The following is a 27,089-nucleotide window of genomic DNA, read 5'->3' on the forward strand; positions in this document are numbered from 1 at the left end:
AGGGGGAATCTTTGATTGGATGGAGAGAAAAGAGGGATATAATTTTTTTAAGTCTCCTGGGAGAAGCAAGAGTTTCAAGAATAGGCTAAATTTAGCCACATCAATTTGACAGTAGCTGGAAGAGCACGAATAAGGGAGAGATTCAAAGACATGGAACCTAAGAATATGGGGATCCAAATATTACTAGAACTTAGAGTTCAAGAGTGGAAATGTCAAGGGATGATTAGAGACTTAAGCAGAGAGCAAGTCAAGGGGCATCTCACAGGTTAGAGAACTTGGATTTGATCTTCTAAGTATTAGCCAGGCTGGGGAGCTTGGGCTTGAGCATATAAAGGGCAGGGAGCTGTCACTAAAGGTTTTTGAGGAAAGGGAGTGATTATGTTTGCATCTGTGACCTAGAGAGGTCCTTCCAGCAGTCATGACTGATGGATATAAAGGGGTAAGACAAAAGACTGGGAAAACAGGAGGATATTGAAATAGTTCACACAAGAGATGATAAGCATCTGAAGCAGGGCAGTTGCAATGGAGTCACAGAAGGGCAGCAATGAATAAGAAGGAAAACAGCCACAGGGTATGGATGGAGGACAAGGAGGAGTACAAAGACGCCAGGGGCTTCTGGTCTAACAGGGGCAGGTCAGGAGCTACTAAGATGCAGGATGCATTAAGAGGAGAATTGGTATCTTAATTACCAGGACAACTCTAAATACCATAAACATTCAGTTTACCACAGAAAGAAATACCATATTTCTGAAGATTCTGCCAGCAATTTTCATCAAAGTAAAATTCTACTATTGGCTGCCAAGAAGAAATTTCATTATTAACTTTGAAACTGATATCTATCGCTGAAATACTGCATTTGCTTTTCCTCTGCTCTCTCTCACTCACATGTGTACAGACATACTAATTCAAGTAGTCAGATCTTCAGTTGTCTCCAAGAATTAAATCCAGACATTGTCTGGTCTAATAAGAGTGGTTTACTGTATACCTGCCTGAAATACTCTCCACCAGTTTCAAATTAATCTAGTCTAGTTCACTAGTAGACCATAAAACCACAGCTTCAGTTTTTCTTCAGTAGACCTTGAACTGGTAACCCCAGCTTTTCCTCACTCTGACAAAAGCCCTCATCCTCCATCAATAAGAGTATTCAGGAGGACATATCTTCTGTATACTGGCTTTACAGAGCTTCACATTTCTGTCAGCACTGCCAAGGACACACTCCAAAGTCATGGCTACAATTTCTGTTTGACTGGGAGGTAGTCATTAGTGCTGGCCACCATGTATTTCTGAATTTCCACCTTCTGGGCACATGGTAGGATAACAATTCTTTAAGGTTAGGTGTGGACATATGACTCAGTATGACAAATGAAATGTGAGTGAAAGTAACATGTGTCATTGCTGGGCTGAAATTGAAGAGGCAGCCTGTGAGTCACCATAAGCCTTCCCCATTGCCACAATGATTGTGGAAGCACGGACTGAGAGAAGGCTTCCATTAGCCAGGATGCTGACTAACAATGGTCAGCAGAACTCCCTAAAGATCCACATCAGACAAATAGTAGTATGACTAAGAAACTTCTATGGTATTAAATAACTGAGATGTTTGGGGTCAGTTGTCACTGTAGCAAAATCCAGCCAATGGATTTTTGATTGACTGCTAACTGTCATGAAGCAGCACAGAAAAAAAGTCAGGAAGACCAGCTCTTCTTATATCCCCTCAAATCATCTCCATTCTACCATGTCTCATCAATGTTCTTTGGCAGGCAAAGTGGAAATCCATCACAAACACAGAACACAAACATCATCTCTTAATGGTTCTTACACTTCCCTTTCAATACTTTCAATTATTGCCACTGCGTTTTATTTAATCTTACATTTGAATCATTTGGTTCTGTTATTCATTCATTTGTGCAACATTTATTGATTTACTACTCCAGAGAAGGCATTCTCCTAGACACAATGGAACAGCAATTGTCAAACTTTCCAGTCTCAAGACACCTTTACATACCTAAAAATTAAAAGTATTTGTCTGGGTTATATCTATCGAAATTTACCATATTAGAAGTTAAAACTAAAGTTTTAAAATAGTCATTAATTTTAAACTATACCATAAGCCCATTACATGTTAACATAAGTAATATATTTTATGAAAAATATTTTCATAACAAAAAATTTGCCAAAAGGAACAGCATTGTTTCACATTTTTACAAATCTTTTGTAATATTTGGCTTAAGGAAATACATGTGGATTCTCATGTCTGCTTCTGTGTTCAATCTGCTGAGATATGTTATTTTGATTGAATGATATAAAGAAAATCCTAAGATCCTCCAAAAGGGTCTCATGGATACCACAGCTCACCAGTCCCCACTTTGAGAACCAGTATTATAATGCAAAGGTCAGAAGGGTTTTACTGTAAAATGGAAGATTATAAATATGTAGGTATTTTGTAATATCTCTATTACAACCACACACTACCACTGTAGCATGAAAGCAGCCACAGCTGATGTATAAACTAATGAGCTTGTCCATGTTCCAATAAAATTCTGTTTACCAAACTAGGCAGCCAGTCGGATCTGGTCCATGGGCCTTAGTTTGTCCATCCCTGTGACAGAAGATAACTAAACGGATTAGACATGGGTCTTGCCCTTAAAAAAATGCATAGCTAGTAGAGGTAATAAGACAAGTACCCACTACTAACACTATTAATACAAAACAGAATGAGATACACGTCATGTGAGAAATCTCACAAAAGATACTTTCAGACTTCAACGTCACCAGAGAGTACCTCAAATTGGGAAGGTTCCAAGGAGAATGTGAGCATTGAAGGATGGGCTGAGTTTTGACAGAAAGTCTCAAGAGGAAGGAGAGTGTTCCAAGTGGAGAGAATGTTAAGGCCAAAGACAATAATGGAAGGAAGCACTCAGCAAATTCAAGTAATAATAAGTAGCACCAAAGTGTAGGAGCAGAGAAAGTGAGGACAGAAAAACACAGTGAAATGCCGCTTACTCAAATCTAGGTCACTAGGCAGTGGGCCTTGAGTGCCAGACCCAGGGATTTGGATATCGTCTGAGATGTACTGAGGTTTCACTGACCATTTCCACAGGAGAGCTGACTTATCAGCCAGGTATGGTAAGATTAACTGGAAGGCAAAGCACAGGATGTGTTTGCATGTGTCCAACTATAAGCAGTGACCCCAGGTGACAGGCTGGTGGATTAGACTAAGCAAGAGGAAATAAGGACCTGAACAAAAACAATGACAGGAAGATCAGAAAGGAGACATAGGCACGCAACATCTAACATGTGTAGCAGTTCACTACGGATAGAGGGGAGGAGAGAGTGCATAATCAAAGATGACTCTGAGGTTTCGAGTCTGAAAGAAGGAAGAAAGATGGTAAGGAACAGGAAGGTCAGGAAAAGGGACAGAGTTTGATCATGAACGTATTCCACATATCACATATTGCCAGGCACAAGTTTGAATGCTCACAAATCCCAAACTCTCTTTGGTGGGAAAAAAATGCATTTTATAATTCCAACACCTTGTCAAAATTTTTCCAAATCTGTGCCTCTTGAAATCTCCTCCAAGTCCCTAGTACTCTGAAATATAACAGAATTTCTAAGTTTTTATTCTTTCTCCACTTTGATTCTATTTATAAGCTTCTAGAGTCAGTAGATACTTCAGCTCATTATAAATACAATATTAGGTATCAATGAAATAACTAATGAGACCTCTTTCAGAAGCTTGGATACATAGTAAATAACTCCCATTAAAAAAAAAAAGTGGTTAGAACTGTCTCTGTTTGAAGAATGTTGTAACTCATTCTTAGATACCTCGTAAGTTTTCTGAATGTCTTATATTAACCAAAAAGTCTGAAGGTTGATGTCAGGTTGCTGAAAGATTTTATTTCTTACAGTCTTTTGAAAAGTTATAGTGAGGGAATTTTGAAAGCTGTACTCGAGTTTCCTTTTGCCTCTTAAAAGGCCCAAAATGTGGGGCACCTAGGTGGCTCAGTCAGTCAACCATCTGACTTCAGCTCAGGTCATGATCTCACGGTTCCTGAGTTGGAGCCCCACATTGGGCTCTGTGCTGGTGATGCAGAGTTTGCTTGGGATTCTCTCTCTCCCTCCTTCTCTCTGCCCATTCCCTGCTTGCTCACTCTCTCTCAAAAATAAATAAAGTAAAATTTTAAAAAAAAAGGCCAAAAATATATGTGGGAATGATACAACAAATGACCCAAATAAGATTTTCAGTCAAGAACAGGCCCACATCTCCAACCTGCTAAAGAAAGGAACAGAGGGATGGAAGGTGAAATACATGGAATCAAGATAAAAATGCTCTAAATTTACTAGTTGCCTAAAGAAAGCTGTGATATAGTAGTTATTCTGTACTCCCAAGGTAGATTTAGATGGATTGAAAAAAATAAGGGGAGAATGTGATAACAAAGCAGAAATATGAAAGAGTCTTCACCCATGATAAATCATCTAAAAATCTCCTAGTGACGGGCGCCTGGGTGGCTCAGTCGGTTAAGTATCTGACTCTTGATTTTGGCTCAGGTCATGGTCTCGCGATTCATGAGACGGAGCTCTGTGTCGGGCTCTGCACTTATGGTGTGGAGCCTGCTTGGGATCGTCTCTCTCTCTCTCTCTCTCTCTCTCTCTCTCTCTCTCCCTCCCTCCCTCCCTCTCTCTCTCTCAAAATAAATAAATTGACTTTTTAAAAAAAGCTTAAAAACCTCCTAGTGAAATAGATGTTCAAAGATGGCTATAGCATGCATGACAAGAGACAGAAATGTGCACTGATGTGCTCCTATAAATCTCATCACCTTCTTCCATGAATGCTTTCCTATTAGCTCCCTAGTTGCAAGCTCAAAACCTGAGGCATCCTGGATTCCTTCCTCTTGCTCCCCTAACATTCAATAGGTTGCCAAGTCCTACAGATGCCATCTCTAACATTTCTTGTATGATCCCCTCCTTCTCATTTCCATCAGAGCCCAGATCCTCACTCTCCCCATCTGGTCTACTGTGATCCCTTCCTGACTATCTCCCTACCTCAACTGCTTCCCTTTCTATTCCATTCAAATAACCCCTGGCACATTAATTTCCCTAACATACAGTTCTGACCAATCTACCTCCATGCTAAAAAACTGTTCACAGTTCTGTTCTCTTGCCCCCTCTGTTAATTCAATGTGTCCACTTCCTCGATCTCACACAAACTCTTCTTTATGCTTTCTCAACAACCTTGCCTTTCTACTTTTCTTTCAGCCTAGCACCACCTTTCAGTGTCTCATCCTGCTTTTCCTACAACCTCCATGTGTGGAAGTACAACCCAGCCTTTAAGGTTCAGTGAAGTGACCTCACAGAACACACACTGGTGGTTACTGGGCATGGGGTGGGGGTGGGTGAAAGAGGTCAAAGGTTTCAAACTTCCAGTTATAAAATAAGTAAGTCGTGGGGATATCATGTACAGCACTGTGACTATAGTTAGTAACAGTGTATTGCATATCTGAAGTTATATGAAGCTAAGAGAGAAGATCTGAAAAATTCTCGTCACAAGAGAAAAGACTTTAACTATGTGTACTGAAGGATGTTAATTAGACTTACTGTGGTGATCATTCTACAACATATACATATATTGAATCATTACGTCGTGCATCTGAAACTAATGTAATGCTGTATATCAATTATATCTCAATTTTCAAAAAAAAAAAAGTGCAGTCTATCTCTCCTTAAAAAAAAAAAAATCTCCCAATTCTCTTTTTATGCCCCACTATCCAGTCTTCCGATAAGCATTTCCAAACAGCATAACGCATGCTACTGTGTTACACGTATAGATAAACAGGTCGGTTCTTGTAGTCTTCTGATGGCACTTATTGTTGCCTCTCTTGAATCACTGTTACCTAGGAATTTTCTTCATCTCCTTCTCTCCAATTAGACTATGGAACTAGAAAAGTGAGAGCTCAGTGAATAGCTGTTGACTTGAATTTGTTAAAGTGAACTCTCTGAGTTCACCACCTTCCTAAAGAAGTTCCAAAAGTTTTTTTTTGTTTTTTGTTTTTAAGTAGGCTCCACACTCAGCGTGGAGCCCAGCGTGAGCTTGAACTCACAACCCCGAGATCTACCTGAGCTGAGATCAAGAGTCGGACACTCAACCAACTGAGCTCCCCAGGCACCCACGTTCTGAAACTTTTTTAAGAAAACTCTAGAGCCCATGAAAATTGTAATTGTTATTTAGTCAGTAAACTTTCTAATAGATGAAAGACTCTGAATTGCTTAATTCCAGAAATTCCCAAGAAGAAATTTTTAAGGTTTCTTTTAAAAAAGCAAAATATCATATATCTTTCTCTAACTTCACTCGTATGTGGAATCTGAGAAACTCAACAGATGAACATAGGAGAAGGGAAGAAAAAATAAGATAAAAACAGAGAGGGAGGCAAACCGTAAGAGACACTTTAAATACAGAGAACAAACTGAGGGTTGCTGGAGGGGAGATGGGTGGGGGGATGGGCTAAATGGATGATGGGCATTAAGGAGGGCACCTTCCAAGATAACACTGGGTGTTATATGTAAAAGCTGAATCACTGGGTTCTCCTCCTGAAGCCATTACTACACAGTATGTTAACTAACTTGAATTTAAATTTTTAAAAAAGCAAAGTAAGTCCCACTCACAATTCAATTCTTTAAATTCTAATGTTCACTGTGTAACCTGGCTATAGGATGAAACCAGAATCTATAGTCATACCAATGTGGTTTCATCAAAAAACAAAAAACAGTATGATCTAATATTAATGCTTAAGGATAGTAATTATATCAAATACTACAAAGCATAAGATAAGAAGCTACAAAGCAAAACACTGAACATGACCAGGAGGTCCTTGCCTGTTAAATTTATTAACTAGGCAGACAGACACAACACACAGCAAAGTGAAGACAGATGCCGGGGTGGGCCAAAGATGGCAGGAGAAAACCCTAAACCTCATTTTCTTCTTTAAAGTTCAGACGTAAGAGTATGAAGCAGCTGATCTTGACTGCCAATAACTGCAAAAGGACACAAGTGTTTTCTGAGGGCTCAGAAGATGCCAGTTATTAGATGTCAAACTAAATTCAGAGATAAGCATGCACAGTGAAGAGCTACGCTGGACCTTCAAAGATAGAGCCCGCTTCTACGCTCTAGCAAGGGCAAAGCATTTAGGTGGGTATTAACTTGTCCTGAAAAGTAGAGGTGAAAGCTTCTCTTTTGTTCTCAGTAGCCCAGGCTGGTTTCAGACCTGCCAGTGAGATCTGTAAGAGGAAATCATTTTTGGTTCTGTTCCAACTTCTAATTCAATACCTTGGCAGCATCCGAAACGGATAAGAGCTGTGAACTCATATCTGCCTCAGGTGACAACTAAGATAAGAAGCACACAATGTAAAAATGATGAGAGCTTACTCCCCAAAAGCAACTTTAAATGTAGCTTCTCGAAGCTAGTTACTTCAGGTTACGCTAAGCCTGAAAACATCTTGCTAAGAGAACTGAAAGATTAAATTAATGGAACCTAGTTCAGAAACCTGTTCTTTAGCTGGTATTTTTTATAGTGTTTGTGAAAAATAATTCCACATTAACTATTAGAATAAACTCATAACCAAATTCATCAGACCTGGATGAGTAGAAATTTGGGTAAATAGTTTTTGCAGGTAAACAAACAGTATTTATTTCTCATTAATAGTTTATGATGGCCAATATGGGCCCTAGTGAAAACTGGGCTGTTGATTGCTTTAAGTGAAATGACAGAGTATCAAGGATTGAACAGTGTTTACTGGACAAACCCATATTTCAAGTACCTACACTGCACTGGAGGAGACACAAAAGCATGACTTTACACCCCACGCCCTAAAGGAGTTTTTTTACGTAGTGGAAATGAAAAATACAAACAAACATCAGAGGACAACATAATATACTGTAAATTTCAATTATGAGACACAGATAATAGGACCTTTGGAATTTTAAGACATGACAAGATCTTCTATGTTTATGAGAACTATTTTATAAAGACGATGAACTTCATTGGGCCCTACTAAGTAGTTTTGGATAGGCATGCTTGAAAAGGCATTCTTGGAAGGGCAGAGGAATCAACTAAGGCATGGAAGTAGAATTCACCATGATGTAAGCCAGAAGAAAAAGGACAAGTTGATTAGACTAGAGGTTCATACTGAGAAGAGATGAAAACAAAGTTGGATAGGTAGGTAGAAACAGCAGGATTTAATGTCACTTTGCACATCTTTGTTACTTATTACAGACCTTCCTCAACTTACAATGGGGTTACATCCCGATAAACCCATCATAAGTTGAAACTGTGGTAAGTCGAATGCATTTAATACACCTAAACTATTGAACATCGCACTTAGCCTACCTTAAATGCGCTTAGAATACTTACACTAGCCTACAGTTTGACAAAGTCATCTAAAACAAAGCCTATTCCTGGGGCGCCTGGGTGGCTCAGTCGGTTGAGCGTCCGACTTCAGCTTGGGTCATGATCTCACAGTCTGTGAGTTCGAGCCCTGCGCCGGGCTCTGTGCTGACAGCTCAGAGCCTGGGGCCTGTTTCAGATTCTGTGTCTCCCTCTCTCTCTGACCCTCCCCTGTTCATGCTCTGTCTCTCTCTGTCTCAAAAATAAATAAACGTTAAAAAAATTTTTTTAAATAAAAATAAATAAAACAAAGCCTATTCTCAATAAAATGTTGAATATCATACAATTAATTGCACAATGTACTACAGGTAAAAAACAGGATGGCTGTATAGGTACAGAATGGTTGTAAGTGTGTTGGTTGTTTACCTCATGATTATGTGGCTGAAAGGGGCTGTGGCTCATTGCCACTGCCCCGCATCATGAAAGAGTATCGTGCCACATCACCAGCCCAGAAAAAAAATCTAAATTCAAAATTCAAAGTATAGTTTCTAGTGAATTTGTATTGCTTTCACACCATCATAAAATAGAAAACTGGTAAGCTGAACCATCATAAGTTGTGGACCATCAATATATGTATATTAAATTTACTGAATTGATGTGGTAGGTAATAGAGAGCCCTGGGGAGGGTGATTAAGATTACACATTTCAGTTGTTCATTTAAGAAGAGAATATATCATATAAATAGACAAAAATAAGAATCCTCTCTTGGGGCGCCTGGATGGCTCAGTGAGTTAAGCAGCCAACTCTTGATTTTGGCTTAGGTCATGATCTCATCGTTCATAAGTTCAAGCCCTGCGTTAAGCTTCATGCTGACACTGTGGAGCCTACTTAGGATTCTCAATCTCTCTCTCTCTCTCTCTCTCTCTCTCTCTCTCTCCTTCTGCCCCTCTCCTTCTCATGTTCTCTCTCTCTCTCTCCCCCCAACCCCTTTCAAAATAAATAAAACTTAAAGATGAAGAATCCTCTCTCATTACTAAAATGTGTTTTCTTAGAAGGATTGGCCCAGGATGTGGTCTGATGTTGATTTCCAAATACTTGACATATTTCCATATCATTGACAAACTGAGCATTTTGGTCAATTTCCTTGATGCTGTATCCATGAAAAGTATTTCAATGTCTAGATGCCAGACATGGAATAAATAAAACTTTCAGAGGATAGAAATAGCTACAATATCTTAAGCAATTCTTATAAGTACTTTGTTAATAACAGTAATGCTGGATTTATTGAGTGTTGTGAAATATGATAAATACTTTGCATATTTCTAATTTAATTCTCACAATAATCCTATGTTGGTAAAATTAACTCAACTTTACAGTTAAGAAACCCAAATTTACAGTAGAAAAGTAACTTGCCCAAAGTCAGGAAGCCAGCAAGTCTTCAAACTCAATCCTGCCTGACTCCAAACCCCAATGACTACACTCTATACCTGAATTTATTTTTTCCCCAAGAGGCATCACTAAAAATAATAATAATTTATTAGAAGGAATGCATGATACTTGCAGAGAAAATCATATGAGTGTTAGAGCATTATGGTGGGGTCAGTGTATCTTTTTGGCAATATAGCCAAGTGAATTTCTTATACTTTAGCTTCAATAAGGTGTTACTCACGAAACTACCATACAAGGAGGTTCAAAACCTCCCCTAGACACTTATGATCTGTGTGATTTGGGAAAGTTACTTAACCTCCCTAAGCCACATGTCTTCATCTGTAAAATGTGGACAATAACAATAGGCACGTACCAGGATTGTTCAGAAAATTACATGGCATCACATAAAGTACTTAGCTCAGGGTTTGTTACTGAAAAGTGATAAATTAATGTTTGCAACTTGTATTATTATTCAAGAAAAAATTATTCAAGCTTCTTAGACACACTATGTAGCAGAAATCATTACAAAGTTAGGAGTTCAGTAAAGGTCCTTTTGCCCTATGTTGCCATCACCAAACTCCTACTTTTCCTATAAGATTTAACCCTAAAATCATCTCTTCCCAAAGCCTCTTGCACCATCACAACTCCCAGGCCAAGCAGATGGTCCCATAGCCTTAAGTGTGTGTATGTGATTTTTAGTCATTTCACTTAGCATTTTGTACAGTTTTATCCTTTGTGTCCTGCCTCATTCGTTAGAAGGGCAGTCCCCTGAGGACAGGGACTCTCTTACTCATCTCTAAGTACCCCTGCCTAGCACGGTGCCTGCCTGCATTTGTATCTCTATGGGACAAAGAAATTATGAATATAGTTTCCCAAAACACCAGATTTACTTCAAGAAAAGCCCTGGAAGAATGAAGTGCAACAAACACTATTTTAGAGTAAACTAAAACCTCCCCTATTAAGCCATATGAGAAAGACATCTTCCCAGAAAAGTGAAATTTTCTCATGCTAAATTAGTAAAAAGCATAAATCAATAAGCTTATGATAAGAAAGGTGATAATAAACAGTTAAAAAGCCTAATGCTGTCACCAAGGATGGGCTTCCTGAAAACTGAAAGAAATTTGTATCACATGTAATCAAATTTGGAAAAAGTCCATGTAGTTTTCTGTGCATGTTCTTCTCTCATTTGGTTTTAGGTATAATAAATCCTGTCTCTTTCACAAGCTCTTTATTTTAAAGAATGAAGATTTTATCTTATTTCCATGGCACCTACTGCCTTTCTTACACATAAAAGGAGTATTTGGATTTTTTTTATCTTAGACCATTAACCTAGCAAGTTCTCCCTCTCACCCATCGCTTGAATGCTTTCAGTAAGATACCTCATCTCATGTGATCTTCCTCACAATCCTCTGCAGGAAGAAGGTCAGCATTATGACCCCACTGAGGAAGTGCTACCAGTGCCAGACCTAACCCCTGAGTCTGCAACTCCTTCCACTACCTTATAAGGTACTCAGCTTGAAAGCAGGATGGCAGAGCACCCACAAAATACATTACTAGTATAAGCTCCAGTAGTAGAAGGCATTAATCAGTGATCGTAGGAAATCTGTGAGGCTTCTCCCTTCAGACAGTCTTGAGGATACCCTCCACTCAGCAATCATGAGCCCAGCCTTTGTGCCCTCCCGCTCCCCACCATCACCACCATCCTTGCCCTTTCCCCAGGCATTGACTTACTTAGCCATCCCACGCTGGGAGTGCGCCGCACTCGGGGGTCATCGTCCAGGGTGCGGGTTGCTAGGCAGGGCACTGAGTTCTCAAGCGGGCTGCGGGCTTTAGTGTCAGAAGCAGAAGACAGGAGGAGGAGGAGGACACATGAGCAGCCACAGCAAGGATGAGGATGGAAGCATTAATTAAGAAGAAAAAATACTAAAGCAAATCACACAAGCGGGTTAAAGAAGAACAATGACAAGTTACATTGACACACACACCCCCTCCCATGACCCTTCGATGGAGCAAATCCCCACACACAATGAAAAAGCCTAAAAAAATACATTCCATCATTATCGTTCCCCAAGTACCAGCGAATGATCCGCCCTGCAGTCCAAATACACAAAACAGGGATTGTGTCCAGAAGAAAGATTTACATCATGAACAGTAATCTGAAGATGTAAGATCAAGACAGGTAATAATTTTGCACCACGTAAGCACAAACAGAGGGAAGTTACACGTAGTTTTGTAAAGCACGGCGGGGGGGGTGGGAGGCAGGGAGTTATATTAGTAAGGAGCTTTCTTATGATCTACCCTACAGACCCTCCTATGGATCTTGTACAGAAATGCAGAAAGCAACATTCCATATTTTCACTTTTGAGATATTTTCCTTGATGAACACAGAACTGGTTTTCAATTTCCTTTGCCTCTGCTTTTCAGTTCTTCAGAAACATGAGACTGGGACGTCGATGAATCAACACCTTAATATAAACCAATTCAGAAATGCATGTTGCCCCTCAGTTTCTGGTCCCTTTAATACTTATTTTACTATAATTTTAATACTCGGTGCACTCATGCCAAATCTTAGACCAAATCAAAGACAGATTAATGATGCAAGCTAAATGCATAGTATGGTTTCTCTAGATATTTTTCATCAGCTGGAAAGCACCACAAACTTCTGCCTGAAGATAATTTCATTTGGGCTTCATGTCATCTATTTTGCTATTCTTATCAAATACCTCACTCCAAGGCTAGTAAGAAATAGGGAGCATAACTGTCCTTCAAGGAACAATGAGGCAGGAAATACCTAACCATCAGACTACATACAATTTGACTTGAGAGACTTTTAATATCAGAGAGAGTCATTAAATAATCAAGGCAATAAAACATATCCAATCAAAAACAAAGATCAGATAATCTATTCACACAAGTGTGCAAATTACAGGGCAGACAAATGGTCTTTTTAAGGCTACTGGTGACTTGGGAGGTCAAGTTTTGAATGGAATCATTTACAAATTAATGCAAGTTTATGGCCAAATTTGGGCATCCAGTACATTATAAAATCTAGAAACATTTTTGTCAATTTATCTGTCTGTGTTTAAAAGCTGTAAATAAAGCCAGGACTTGTGAGCAGGCCATCTGTGCCAGCACCTGTTTGAGGCAAATCTGATGTCTCCTCTTTGCAATCTGAATTTTTAATTGTTTCCCATAACTGAACTTCTTTGCAAGTTTTTATTGCACTAAGAAAAATGAAGAAAGGAAAATGAATCAGTTGAGATTATTCCAAAATTGCTTTTGTCAAGAAGGAGGCAATTAGAAACATATATTATCAGACTGACCAGGCTTGACCACCTATTTCCTTTGACAATCAAGTGATCTGCTTAAAGGGCCCATATTCCAGCCAATTTAGCTGAAAGAAGTGCGAGATATGGGACCACTACAGCCATCTATCTAGGCCTTAGCAAAGATCGACTGAAATTCCAGGTCAGTGAGCATTGACAGAGGTCAGGAATGTAAAGTAAACTCAAAAAAGCGTTCACATTCTTTAGCTTCTGAGCAGTGTGAAGCTACCCAAATTTTATCACTGATACCATGGCCTGCCCCTAACGTGAATACAAGAGGTCAGCAGCTGCTCTGAAACTCAGGTGCTGATAACATGACTTTCCCCAACAGCTTCTCTCCCCCCCGACCCCTCCCAAGATGTTAGTGTATTATTTGTGGGGAGCTAAAGCTGGAAACTCCTTTCTGCATATACAGCCTCTACTGATGCTGAGCAGCACCATCAAGGGGACAGCGGAACGGAGCCTGGCACACACCAGCCAAGAACCTGGCTCCAAAGACAGGCATGAAAAATGAAACTGCCCGTAGAGGCTTGGCACCTGTGTTTTAGCAAAGCTGATTGGAGCCATCTGGCTGCTTACTCGCATGAAAAGTGGGAGGTTCACAGCACCCATTACTTATGTTGGCATATTCCAACATTTTGATTTGTTGGACCCTCTATGTACTTCTGTGCAGGAAGAGATACAAACTCTGTAACCTTTTCATGTTGCTTTTTTTCTCTCTTCACAAATTTACTTCAAAGATATGATTTTGAAAAGTTGTTCCCAAAGCTGGAGCCGAACTTTCTATAATTTTACTATGATAATGACATATTATGTACACCTTTCCTAGATAATGCTTTCATTGTACCTCTTCTACACTTAAGCTGCAAAATAAACAACTCAGCTTTGCGATTATCATACACATTCTCTTCTAAATCATTTTTGCCTGGCTCCAGGCATAAACAAGATAGAAATTAGTTTGTATTATTGTGACTTGATGAGAGAGATCTAAAGATCTACAGCTCCAAAGATTTCAAAGTGGTGGTTTCCTGTATCTAGACCGCAGAAAAAGGTGTTGTGAGGAGCTTTTTTAATGATTCATGTTACCCTTGAGATCAGCTTGTCCAAAACCATCAATCCTAATCTGTTCAAGGAAGGGTGTGCCTACTTGAATCATGCAAATAAACCCAAAACAACCTCTCCAGCAAAATGTATTTTGAACAATCCTATTAAGAAGGGCATAAATTTCACTCATGTTAAACTTTTAGGACTCTTTTAGGATCGCAGTGTTGTTTGTTCAAGTAGGCATCCTGAAACTAATGGTACACCTTATGTTAACTGGGATTTGAATAAAAACTTTCTTTTTAGTATTTATTTATTTTGAGAGAGAGACAGAGACAGAGAGAGAGAGAGAATTGCAAGCAGGCTCCACACTGTCAGCACAGAGCCCAACTCCAGGCTTGAACCCATGAACCGAGAGACCATGACCCGAGCTGAAACCAAGAGCTGGATGCTTAACCAACTGAGGCACCCAGGAGCCCCTGAATAGAACTTTTTTAAAAAATTGTCATTGAGCATGTACTATGCATTCCACAACTATTTACCCAGAAAGTTTAACCCAAGAGTATTGGCCACATTTCACCTGTAAACACATGAAACATGTTGCCTAGAAATCTCCTTTTGGAAAGCTAAAAAAGACATCCAACTGCCATGTTTGGAGTGTACCCCTGCCTAGATATAAATTGACTTCCAGATCCCTTCAACATCACATGATTACACAAAGTAAAAGACCTGGTGTGGGAAATAAACTGTTGTTGAGGAAGCTCATTATCCTTTGTAGTTTAATTAGCATATTGTTATTAAGCACACTAGGTTGTCCATCTTTTTATGCTTGGGAAAATTATTTTATTTCTGAGCTCAGGCTTTTCATATGCAAATGGAGATAATGATATATACATTAGAAACATCATGGAGAACAATGCCCCGTGTATAATAAATGCTCAAGTAATAGGAGATTTATTGTTGTTGCTACTGCTACTAATGTCATTGATGGAATGTTTCCTTTGCTCAGCATCCTCAGGGGTGTTGGAAAACACCAAAGACAGAAACTGTGGCCTAATTTAATTCAACTTTAAATGCAAAAGGTGATTTTTAAGAAATCAGGTTGATAAACGTGAAAAGATCTCCTTTTTGCCCTTTGTTATTTGTACTGAAACTAGCCTTGAGTAGATGAGGCGTGCTTAATCATTTTTGGAAGACATTCATTTTATTCCCCCTTTTTTCCTTTTGGGAAGATAAGATAAAGAGTCCATTGTGTTCACATCTCCTCTTTGCCTTCCCTCCTTTTTCACATTTTCCTGTCCTTTCCTCTCCTTTTCTCTTTGTCTTTTGTAGAGACCAGAACGTAGTCCCAGAACGTAGTCCCAGAGAGTAGTAGGCCCACCTACTCTCCTAACTGCTCTTATAGCAAGATGGGGCTGGGGAAAACAAGACTTCACAAAGGTGTCCCTATCAAGGATCTCTGGGAAGATAATTACCCAGGGGTGGCAGCAGCAAACAGGTTAAGGGCCCTTTAAGTACATCACTCTCCCATATGGGGTAGGATATGACAAAGAGAATCATTCCATTTCTTTACTCCATCAGAGACCCAGGCTGTGTAACATAGACTGGCAATTAATAAAATATAAAATTTGTTTATTTCATGGTAACATCCTGCTATACATATATTATTTATTATTCATACATATATTATTATCATTGCTCAGACATATTGATCAATCTTTATTTCCTAACTGAAAATATAAAGCCCACAAGTGACACTTCATTATGTATTATTTGGCATCTCTAAAGTTGATAATGAAATTAGCACTGTTTTAAAAATAAAACTCCCAAGAATTTTTCATTTATGTAGTGGTAGAAACACAAAATTGAGACGCACAAAAAATAACAGAATACAAAATAATGGTGGTGAATTGAGTCTCTGTCCTTGATTTTAAATGTGAAAGGCATTAAATTTGCCCCTTTAAATATTTCTGAATAGCTGTTCCTTACAGTAATATCTCACATTATGCTTCTTAAAATATGTCTCCCAAAAATATCTCATCTACTCCTGGTTGTATAAATAGAATAAAACATTACTACCTTTATTTACAGATATAAAAAAAAAATGAGGCTCAGGGATATTATGTGAATTGCTCAAAATCACACTGCCACTAAGTGTGAGTCCAGGACTAGAATGAAGCCTTTAGAAAAGATGGTACCATGTCTCCAAGAAGATTATAAAGTGGGCCTTCAAATCTAAAACTAAAAAAACTCATTTGTGTTCTATCTCTTAAGTCTGACCCTCATTGCCATAAAGAGCAGAACAGACTACCAAATACTGGGAGGAGAAGAGTTGGGAGAAAATGTGTTGTTTATTTAAAGATCTGAGCATTACAAATCTGGAAGATCAGACACCTGCCTAGGGAAGAGAAAGGAAATAAGAATGGTATCTGATAGATGAATTAGAAATTAGTGTTATTAAGTTACTGTTATTAAGGAATATTAAGGCACTTTTCTAGAAACTTTCCATGGATTCGTTCATTTAATCGAAGGCTGAGAAGAGCTTGATCATTCACTGGGTTCTGGCCAGGACATTCATCTGTGCTGTGCAAATGAACGCAGAATTAGAGTCCTGAACAAAACAGATGGATATGTGCTGTTGGATTTTGGAGAGAGCTGATTGTATGCAGAAAAGCACCTGGGAAGATGACACTCATGTTAAAGCAATGTGAGCCTGAGAAACAAATTGTTGATTGACCCATCTCAGAACTGGGAAAACAAGATGGCCTGCTTCAGAGGAACAGCATCTCTGTGGGAAGTTAGGAAAATGCTGGCCCTTACCCACTGAGTCAGGGACCAGGTCTGAATTCAAGGGTACAGGGAGAGGGGAGCTCCCCAGTAGAACAACCCAGCCAGAAACAATTGGGATAAACTGCAATCCAAAACTCAGACAAAAAAGCTAAGAATTTCTAAAGGGACTGAGAAAGCTGCCAAACCTGGCAGTGGTCCCAGCCAGATCTACATCGTGCCAGTATCTAGGCAGCTTGATCTGACATCCAAACCAAATAGCTTGAAAATGCCTAATCTCAAATCAGATCCAAAGCAAGGAGAGTCTAGCTAATCCCGCTTACATTTCAATGGGACCTAGAGTTACCATCAACAAAAAAACTGACTTCTTTCCATGGTTTGTTCTGTGTTGCTAACCAAGGTCTATGTTACTGTAGGTAACAGCCCTAGCAAACACTTTTGAAAATAGCTAATGGTGATATGTACTTAGGTCAGAAGAAGCAGTGTGAGAGCTAGTGAGGAAGCAGCATCTAGCCTGGAAAGGAACAATGAAAAGAGGAATCCAGGGAGAAAAGAAGTGATGGTAACAAGTAGTGGGAGCGAGTAGATCACAGTTCTCATGTTTGACAGGAAAAAAAAGGTGGGTTGCAAACTGATGATAAAACCCAGAGGCTCAATCAGGAGCAAGCCCTGGGTCCCTAGAGCTGGCTCTGGAGCAGCCACCTTTTCCAACTCATCACCTACCTGCTGGAGCAGCTTTATTAAGTCTTAGATTCTCAGTGCGGTTTAGGGTTTCTCTGTTAGAAAGAGTAAAATGAATGAGGGAGAAAGACTCTTCCTAAGGAACTATATGATGAGAAAGGGCTTCCTCCTCTCTCATACTCCATTTGGTATTAGCTACCAATACCAAAGGGCAGAGAAAATAAATCAGCACTATTTCCATGAGTCTCTTCCCAAATAATAAGCTACAGAGCAAATATCATTCCAGAAACCACTCTTACTCAGTATGAGATTTTTCTTCCTTAATTGTGCTTTTGGTAGAGTGATCTTTTTGATTACCATGTGCCTGCCAGTCACCATTTTAAACATTTTACATATATTATCTCATTTAATTTTCATTATCTATACTGTTTTACAAACATGGAAACTACTAAATTACCTTTCTAACTTTTTACTGAAAAAAAAAAAAACTAAAGAAAAATGGGGTCATGAAATTGAATTAGGAAAAAATGAAATTCATAGTTTAGGTGTAACTGGATAACCAAAGTCACTTTAGTAAAGGGCATGTGTACGCCCAGACAGTGGAGGGTAAAGAACAGATTTCTATGACAGTCGAGGGGTAAAAAAAAAAAAAAAATGAAGAAGCCAAGGGAAAAAAAACAGGGACAAACTGATGATGGCATTGCCCCAATTTCCACAAAGGTAGTTAGTGAAAGCTGACTATTCAAATTAAGGTTCCCAGTTGGTTTTTGTCCTTAAATCAGGTCTCATTCATCTTTTATAACCTTAGACAATACATATCATAAGGATCCATTTAAATGGAATATTTAAAATATATTTAAATAAAAAATATTTTAAAATTAATAGTTTTTAAAAATCAGACCATCCTAACAAACCATGATTCTTTACAACAGGTATCAGGTAACCTTGTCATAAACATCTTACTAAAGAATTTGCATACATACCAATTAAGTACAAACTTTACTTTCACTTTCTAATAAAAAGCAAACACTTATTAGATTTTTAAATACTGCCAAGGAATGTTCCTAGGCTTAAATGTTCTTTCATAGTATATACTATAATAATACAGATTATCTAAGTATCCCAAACCAAATTATTAAGTAGAACTATACGAAAGTGCTGACAGTCAACTTTACCCACAAAATGGCAATTTCATATGGTTCAAGGTAAAATGATAGTAAGCAAGAGGGGGCAAACCTAATGCTAACTCCATAAAAATACTTCAATTAATATATTGGGAAATTATAGCACTTGCCTAAAATTTAGTACCTGGCAGATGTGTCCATCAGAATTCACAGATGTCTCAGACAAGTGGTAATTTCGCAATTAACATCTTGAAAGCTAGCCTGATTCTTTCCTGATTTATTACAAATACAAATGTTTTTCATTTCTTTTAAAAAACATTAAATCACCTTGAACCCAGCTACATTGGGACCCTGAACAACGAGCTAATCTTTAGCTATAGAGAGACAGTGGTAGGCTGTTAAGTGAGTATGATGCTAAATGTTTGCAAAAACCAGTTCTCCAGGGGAAAGTGTGTGCGTGTGTGTGTGTGTGTGTGTGTAATAAATTTTACTGATATAAAGGACAGGCAGCACACATACAAGTAATAATAAAATATAGGATACTCTGTTGTGAATTGCATATAGTCAGTTGATTCTGACCAAACATAGTTGCAACATCCTTGTTGAATATCCATTATCATATACGTTAACAGGTAGGATAAAAGTGAAACAATGAAGACAAAGTGCTAAACTGGATAATAGTTTTTGAGTGCCAGCAGAACATATACTTGATTCCTTATGCCCCTCACATTTTAAAAGCTGTTATGAACTGAATATTTGTATCGTCACAATATTCATATGTTGAAATCCTAACCCTCCTACCCAATGTGATAGGAGGTAGGGCCCTTGGGAGAAAATTAGGTTATGAGGGCAGAGCGTTCCTGAATGGGATTAGTGCCCTTATGAAAAGAGACAGGAGAAAGATGATGGATCTCTCTCTGCCATGTGAAGATACAATGAAAAGACAACCATCTACAAGCAATGAAGAGGGCCTTCACCGAAAACCCAATCTATGGCACCTTGATCTTGGACTTCCCAGCCTCCAGAACTGTGAGAAATAAATGCTTGTTGTTCAAGCCACCCAGTCTATGATCCTTTGTTAAGAGCTCAAGCTTACTAGACAATGGCTACAGACACTAGACACATTTAATCGGCATTATTAGCATTTTCTCCATCACTTTTTAAAGTCTATAGACAAGTGACAAAACATAAATCAAGCCCTGATTTGAATTTTCTGAATTCTTTGGTGTAAATACTACCACAATGACTTACTGCAAGTGACCAAAACGAAGCCTATGAACAAAGAGTTGGGAAGAAATGACAGCACACCATTTTATGTATGTTTATATATACACAATAGATGGTAATAACCTGAAGTGTATAAACTCTAGTAGCATGCAATAAAATAAATAGGAAATAGTGAATCTGAATGAATATTTATTACCTTTGTTTTTAATATCATTATTTAATTGTATACATACATAATTTGATATTTAATACTATCTGTGCTTAACAACTGGCTTGCAAAATTCCTGACTGGCTCTTGTGAATAGATAGAAGCAGCTCCATCACACCACTGGGGAAAAAAAAAAAAAAAAAAAAAAAAATCCCAATTCTAAAGTATACATTGCAGCTATTAACTACTCTATTGCCATCATAACTAAAGAAAGCAATGTCTATTTTCTAGCCTATAACAGTAAAGTGACTGAAGTTTATCTAGGTTTTTCAGTGTTAGAACTAGGTCCAACACTAGATACAAGATTCTCATTTATTAAAATAGTAGCAACAACTTTATAATTCTTTGTTTTAGAAATGTATTCTGAGATATTTCATAGTTAAAGATGTTAAGTAATTAAACCCGAACATATAAAGGTAATTGTGTAAACTTGCAAGAAGAATAAGTGCCTCTAGAAAACCGAAAATTTATCGGGTACCTGGGTGGCTCAGTCAGTTAAGGGTCCAACTATTGATTTCAGCTCAGGTCATGATCTCACAGTGACTGAGTTCGAGCCCCGCCTCAGGCTCAGAGCTGACCAGCACAGGGCCTGCCTGGGATTCTCTGTCTCTGTCTGTCTCTCTCTCTCTGCTCCTCCCCTGCTTGTGCTCTTTCTCTTTCTCTCTCTATCTCTCTCTCCCCGTCCCTCCCTCCCTCTGAAAATAAATAAACTTGAAAAAAAAGAAAACCAAAAATTTGCCATCTGATAATTTATAATAACGTATTTTAGAGGTACATGAAAGTCATTACTGTAGAATCTCTCTAAGTCAAATCTTGCCTCTGGATATTTAAAAGGAGTTAGGTAACACAAAGGCCAATAAAAACATGTTTAAAAAGGCCTAATCTTATTCCATGCTTCAGGGTGTAAACTGATCAGCTGAAGAGCTGGGAAGGAAGAGCTGACTGCTCTCCCTATTTGCTTTCTGCTCGGCATATGTAACATTTCACAAGTGAAAGGTGAATGACAAAGGCAATTTCAACTTAGCTCTGAAGTATAAAGATCTACTGATAGGATAAAAGAACTGAATGATGGATGGTATCAACTCATTAGCTGTATTCCACATCCAAACATTTTCTCCTGAAGCACAAAACACTGGCCTCCAAGATCCATCTGTTCTTAATTTCTACTCTAATTGCACTTCATGAAAATGAAGCTCAACCCAGACTGGTGGAAGCCACGCTCCCTCTGCTATATGCATTCCGCTTCTCTTTGCAAATACAGTGATACTTGAAAACAACGCACTTTCTTGCTTCTCTACAGTAAGTACCAGCTTCGGGATAAAAAAAATTGATCTCCAAATCATGGAATTTCATTTCATATGAAGAAAAGAATAAGAAATAAGATTAAAGACAGACTTTTACTTTAGTTGCTATAATTTTAAAAATAGGCGTTGGGGCTCCTGGGTGGCTCAGTCAGTTAAACGTCTGACTCCTGACTTCGGCTTATAACATGATCTCACGGTTTGTGAGTTTGAGGCCCACATCAGGCTCTGTGCTGACAGTGTGGAGCCTGCTTGGGATTCTGTCTCCCTCTCTCTGCCCCTCCCCCACCTGCTCGCTCTCTCTCTCTCTCTTTCTCTCTCAAAATAAAAACTAAACTAAAAAAAAAAAAAGAATACAGGGGTTGTTTTTAAAACAAAGTATTTGTGACATCAGTTGTAACCAACTGGTCATCCTATAACATTTCCAGCCATTAAACTCTTCAAAATGCAATTAAAAAGAAAAAAAAGAAAACAAAGACATACATAAAAAATAAAATATTTCCAGTCAGCACCAATATTCCAGATAATGATAGAACCATCAAACTGTAGTGGGAATATTTTAGATTAGATTCTTCTTCTTGTCAATGTTTTTTATAAAGAGTTTTATTTTGAATTATTTATTTATAATTTGTTTTGCTTTTTAAAAAATTTATGGTAACAGTTAATGCGTAAGTCACTCAATAAAACTGACCTTTTCATTTGGTTCTATTTAATGACTAGACACTCATTAAGAAACTACAATAATGGAATGGCTCAAAAATACACCAGAGAAAGTTTGCTAATAGTGAGCTCTCTTCCAGCCAACCCTTAATTTAACACTAAGTCAGAAAACTCAGTTTCCAGAAATGGAGTGGCTAAGTTAGAATTCAGTTTATACAATTCATTTAGTCCACCTTTTCCAGGGCAAAATATCTTACACTATTCTGTACGTACAGATGAGGGCAATGAATTAGAAGCTCCCTTATCTACTCATTTCTCTTGGTACCAAAAAAGACCAGGGGTGGGATGACAGAGAGCTGGTTTTACCAGCCCAATGCTTAGCAACACTTTCACCATGCTTTCATTCTCAGACTTCATTGAAATTAGCTTCTCCCTCCTCAGATTATACCCAACCATGAAATGTATTTGAAACAAAGACAATAATACAAAAGATATTTTACAGAAAAGTCTGCCAAATGCAAGAGTATAAACAAGACACAGTGCCTTTCCTATTACTATATAATGGGGTTAATATCCTACCTTGAATAATTGACTTCATTAAGTAATAAATATTAAGCCTTGGATAAATGATCATTTATAGACTGGACGCCATCTCACATACCAAGCAAACACTGTATGATATTAGAATTCAGAGCATTTATCATATCTTAGTCTATCATCCTAATTCTGACAAACCCCCAAGTCTAAAGCATATTCCTTGATATACTCAAAAATCTACAAGTTTGATGACTCATCTGAAATATTCAGTTGTTTCATCATAGCGTTATTACCAAACCATCTCCGTCAATCAGAATAGATATATATGAAGCAAGCAAGGCATCTTGGCATTTTCCGCCTTCGTAACTGCTGAAATCTTTCCAACAGGACTGCAAACCTGCCCAACTGGATAAAAGTGTCATTAGGAAATGGCAGTGGCATATGAACTTGAGGAAAGAAGAAATATGGTGAAGAGTAAAAACAACAGAGGACACGAGATGAAGTAAAGGTAAGAGATGGAATGAGGTAAAAGAGTGAGGCAAATGCTTGGCCCTGCATTACCATTATCAGGGTTGGTAAACATCCTACTTGCACTGGAGACTGTCTTCCCAATGTCAGCCAGGGATCGAAGGTTGGATTTCTTGGTTTGATGCCGGTGCTTCCGGAGCAAAGTATAGGTCACCTTATCCTTAAGGTCAGGTTTCAATAGGCCTGTCTCAATCTGATGGTCAACAATCATCTCTGATACAAAAAAGAAAAAAAAAAAGGCAAAACAAAAACAAAAAGCAAAACTCAGTCACAAGACCACAAAGTTACTTTTTACTCCACCTTTATGGATGTCATCCTCAAATTTTATAGCAATATACTACTTTCCAAATTTCCAACTTCCCACTTTATATGAAGGGTAAAGATACAGGACACACAGATTCTAGCATTAATGAGAGAGTTATAAATATTCCACTATGAATTATATGTTTGGAGAGAAAGAATCGTCTTGTCTTTTTTCAATCCCAGTTAATAGTGAATTCACATTAATCACATTCTTCTATGAGTAACACACTAAGTCAGTAATTTACATTTTTTCAATTAGGTAAAAAAGAGTAAGATTAGAAAATTCATGTTCTCTATCATAGCAAGTATGCCAGAAATACAAGTGATATTTAAAAAAACTTGCGAATATGCAAAATTTAATGTAGTGACATTATTGAATTTTAGATCTGTTTTCCCAAATCCTTCTGTAATGATATATTTTCCTTAAAGTAGGACGAAGTAAAGGAAGACAATACTCTTCCCCATATCAGGTTATGCGAACACTAATTAATCCAATGAAAGAAAGACTAAACTACAAAACTGCCTTCGTCTTTTCTAAGAAGGGAGGCTTATTCTTCTTTTGGATCCAACAAAAGGATTTCCAATATATTCCACTAATCATTTTAAAATTTAACCTGCCCAGAATTTTCTATGAAATTTTCACCTTACTACAAAAAAAGTTATAATTTCTATTAGTTCTTGTTTTTAGAATGGCTTTAATTGGAAAAGATAACTGTGTTTCATAGAAACTGCTCCATGGGGAGCTCTGCTAATGGACAAGATTTACTCTAAAGGAAGAAATCCTCTTTCTCACAAGTCAGCACGTTAGCAGCATGGCAGAAATGCAGCCTGGTCACCACAGGCCAACATTTCCTCTGTCCAGAACAGCGCACGGGACAAAACATCACAAGATATGCAGTGGCAGGACATTATCTCACTCACTGTATGCACGTACTGCTTTTGTCCCCTCTCTAGAACCAGAAAGAACTATGGATCCCCTGCCTACCTTTTACCTTTTCAGGTATATGAGTGCATCTAGCACACTTCAACATTTTCCGCTTGGGCAAAGCTCTCAGTATAGAAAAGTGAAGAAGAGAAGAAAAGCTCTTCTCTTGCAAAAGACTGACCAAAAATTGATGGGAACGGGAAGGGTAACGCCTCCTAAGCACTGCTATCTCTTTGTTAAGAGAAGTCACAGATGTTCCAGGGGCTCTGCCTGGGCATAACTGCACCACTCAGAGGACCATCTTAATAGCAAGCACTCACAGAACGACCTCACAACCTATAGCTAGAAACTGACAACTTACACAGTATATAATCAACTTAGAAGCCAAGCAGAGGCTGACTCCTGAATTTTCCATTACATGTCTTATACAAATGCCATAAATGTCACATAACACTGGGCCACTTGGTGGGGAGCTTGGGCAAGGCAGGAAGAGTTTCTCCCATAGGAATGTTTTGGTTTGAGAGTGGCCTTTAGCTCTGAGTGTTTTTAACTGTACAAACCCTTCTCAGTGAAACTCTCAGAACTGATCCTATAATTATACAGTTAACCTTCTGTTCCATAGTAAAGTAATTAGGTGCTACTCCTCTACTTTCCCTTTAAGTCTTGTTCACTGCAGAAGGTCCATTTGACAGAAGAACCATAAAAATAAGCAAACGGCCCCAGCGTATTTGTGGCACATGTTATCAAACTCCTACTCTAATTCCAGAGTTGTGGATTAAAGTGTTTCTTATCTACCCTTCCTGGCAGGGCCTCCCTCTGTGCCTGCCTTCCCTTGTAATCTCAAACCTATCCGTACATATGCACAGCCAGCCCTCTGTTACTAATGCCTGGAAATCACCAGTTAGAACAGGTTAAGACATCTGTGTGGCTTATGTCCTTCATTACGTTTCCATAAAACAGCCCACATTACAGGGATCTTTTTAAGTACAAACTACAAAACCTTTCAAGGAAAGTGGGGGCAGTAACATTTAACAGCTACACTGAAATTAAGCCTTCAGTGTTCAAAATCCCACAACCACTACCAACTGGGAGGGAACGTGCCAACCACAGATGATGGCAGAGCTGAAAGAGAACTCAGGAAACACCAAGTTCAGCCTCTTGTCACACAGATTTGGGAAAAGAGGGGGCAAAAGAGGTGACTCGCTCTCAGGAGAAGCCCAACTAGAGGTGCAGCTGCCCAAGTGAAACCAGGTTCTCTGGACTCACACTTTACATCGTTCCCCATATCACACAGTGGTTTTCTCCATCTTAAAAAATAAGCCCTAGGAGCGCCTGGGTGGCTCAGTCGGTTACGTGTCTGACTTCGGCTCAGGTCATGATCTTGCGGTCTGTGAGTTTGAGCCCCACGTCGGGCTCTGTGCTGACAGCTCAGAGCCTGGAGCCTGTTTCAAATTCTGTGTCTCCCTCTCTCTCTGACCCTCCCCCATTCATGCTGTGTCTCTCTCTGTCTCAAAAATAAATAAAAACGTTAAAAAAATTCAAAAAATAAAAATAAAAAAGCCCTAGACCCAAGACAACAGTCAACAAACAAACAAACAAACAAACAAACAAACAAAAACCTGATATATGCACGGGCTTCTGCAAACCAAGAGAATGGTGGTGTTCGTGCAACAACAACAACAAAAAAAAATGGCCAAAAGTGATAAACATTTTTTTTAGTTTTATTTATTTATTTTGAGAGAGAGACAGAGAGAATGAGCAGAGAGAATGAGCAGACAGAGAGAATGAGAGAATGAGCAGAATGGGGCAGAGAAAGAGAGAGAGAGAAAATCCCAAGCAGGCTCCGCACTGTCAGCGCAGATCCCAACGTGGGGCTCAAACCCACCAATGGCGAGATCATGACCTGAGCTGAAGTCTAAGAGTCAGATGCTTAACTGACTGAGCCACCCAGGCACCCTGATAAACATTTTCAAATGAAATACAAGGTCCAAGAAACATTAAACTTCAAGACTAACAAAGGTAATTTATAAATATAACCAATTATGAGATTTTACTAATCTACCAAAGTGGCCAAATGTATATATGAATGTGAAAAGTGGGTGCCACAGGAAATATTCCACATCCTGAGGGTGATGGTAATAACTAGTACAACCTTTCTTGAAGGCCACTCAGCAAATACGTAAACAAAACCCTTCCATACATTCAAACTCTGAATATTTCACCATTAGAAATCTGTACTAAAAAATAAACAATTTCACGCAACTATAACAAAATGTTCGCTTATTCATTACAATAAAAATTTGAAGGCAACTTATATGCCCAATAATAGATGATTAAATATTTTGCAGACATCAAAATCATGTTCACATATATATTTAATCACATGGAAAGAAATTCGTGTTTTTAAGTTAAAAAGGGCAGATTAAAGTGTTACAGTATGATCCTATTAGTAAAATAAATTTCATAGGCATAAACGGAGATGTACAAAAACTGCTGTGAATGGTGGTATTTTGATTTTTGTGTGTTCTATTTTTCTGGATTATTTCACAATGAACATGTATTACTTTTGTGATAAAAAATACATTGCCATTTTGAAAATCTAAAAGGTGTTAAAAGCAAGGAACGACATGACTAACAC

General features: G+C 38.4%; 1 protein-coding gene across 1 annotated transcript in view; it reads right to left on the reverse strand.

Moving 5' to 3' along the window:
- SLC4A4 (solute carrier family 4 member 4) overlaps nucleotides 1–27,089 on the reverse strand; it is a 350,038-nt gene that overhangs the window by 170,477 nt on the left and 152,472 nt on the right. The window contains exon 6 of the mRNA XM_042936217.1: nucleotides 23,257–23,436. Within this exon, the coding sequence (XP_042792151.1) occupies nucleotides 23,257–23,436 (180 nt within the window). The remainder of the gene's footprint in view (nucleotides 1–23,256; nucleotides 23,437–27,089) is intronic.

The sequence above is a fragment of the Panthera leo genome, chromosome B1 (assembly GCF_018350215.1).
Source record: "Panthera leo isolate Ple1 chromosome B1, P.leo_Ple1_pat1.1, whole genome shotgun sequence".
Classification (NCBI taxonomy): domain Eukaryota; kingdom Metazoa; phylum Chordata; class Mammalia; order Carnivora; family Felidae; genus Panthera; species Panthera leo.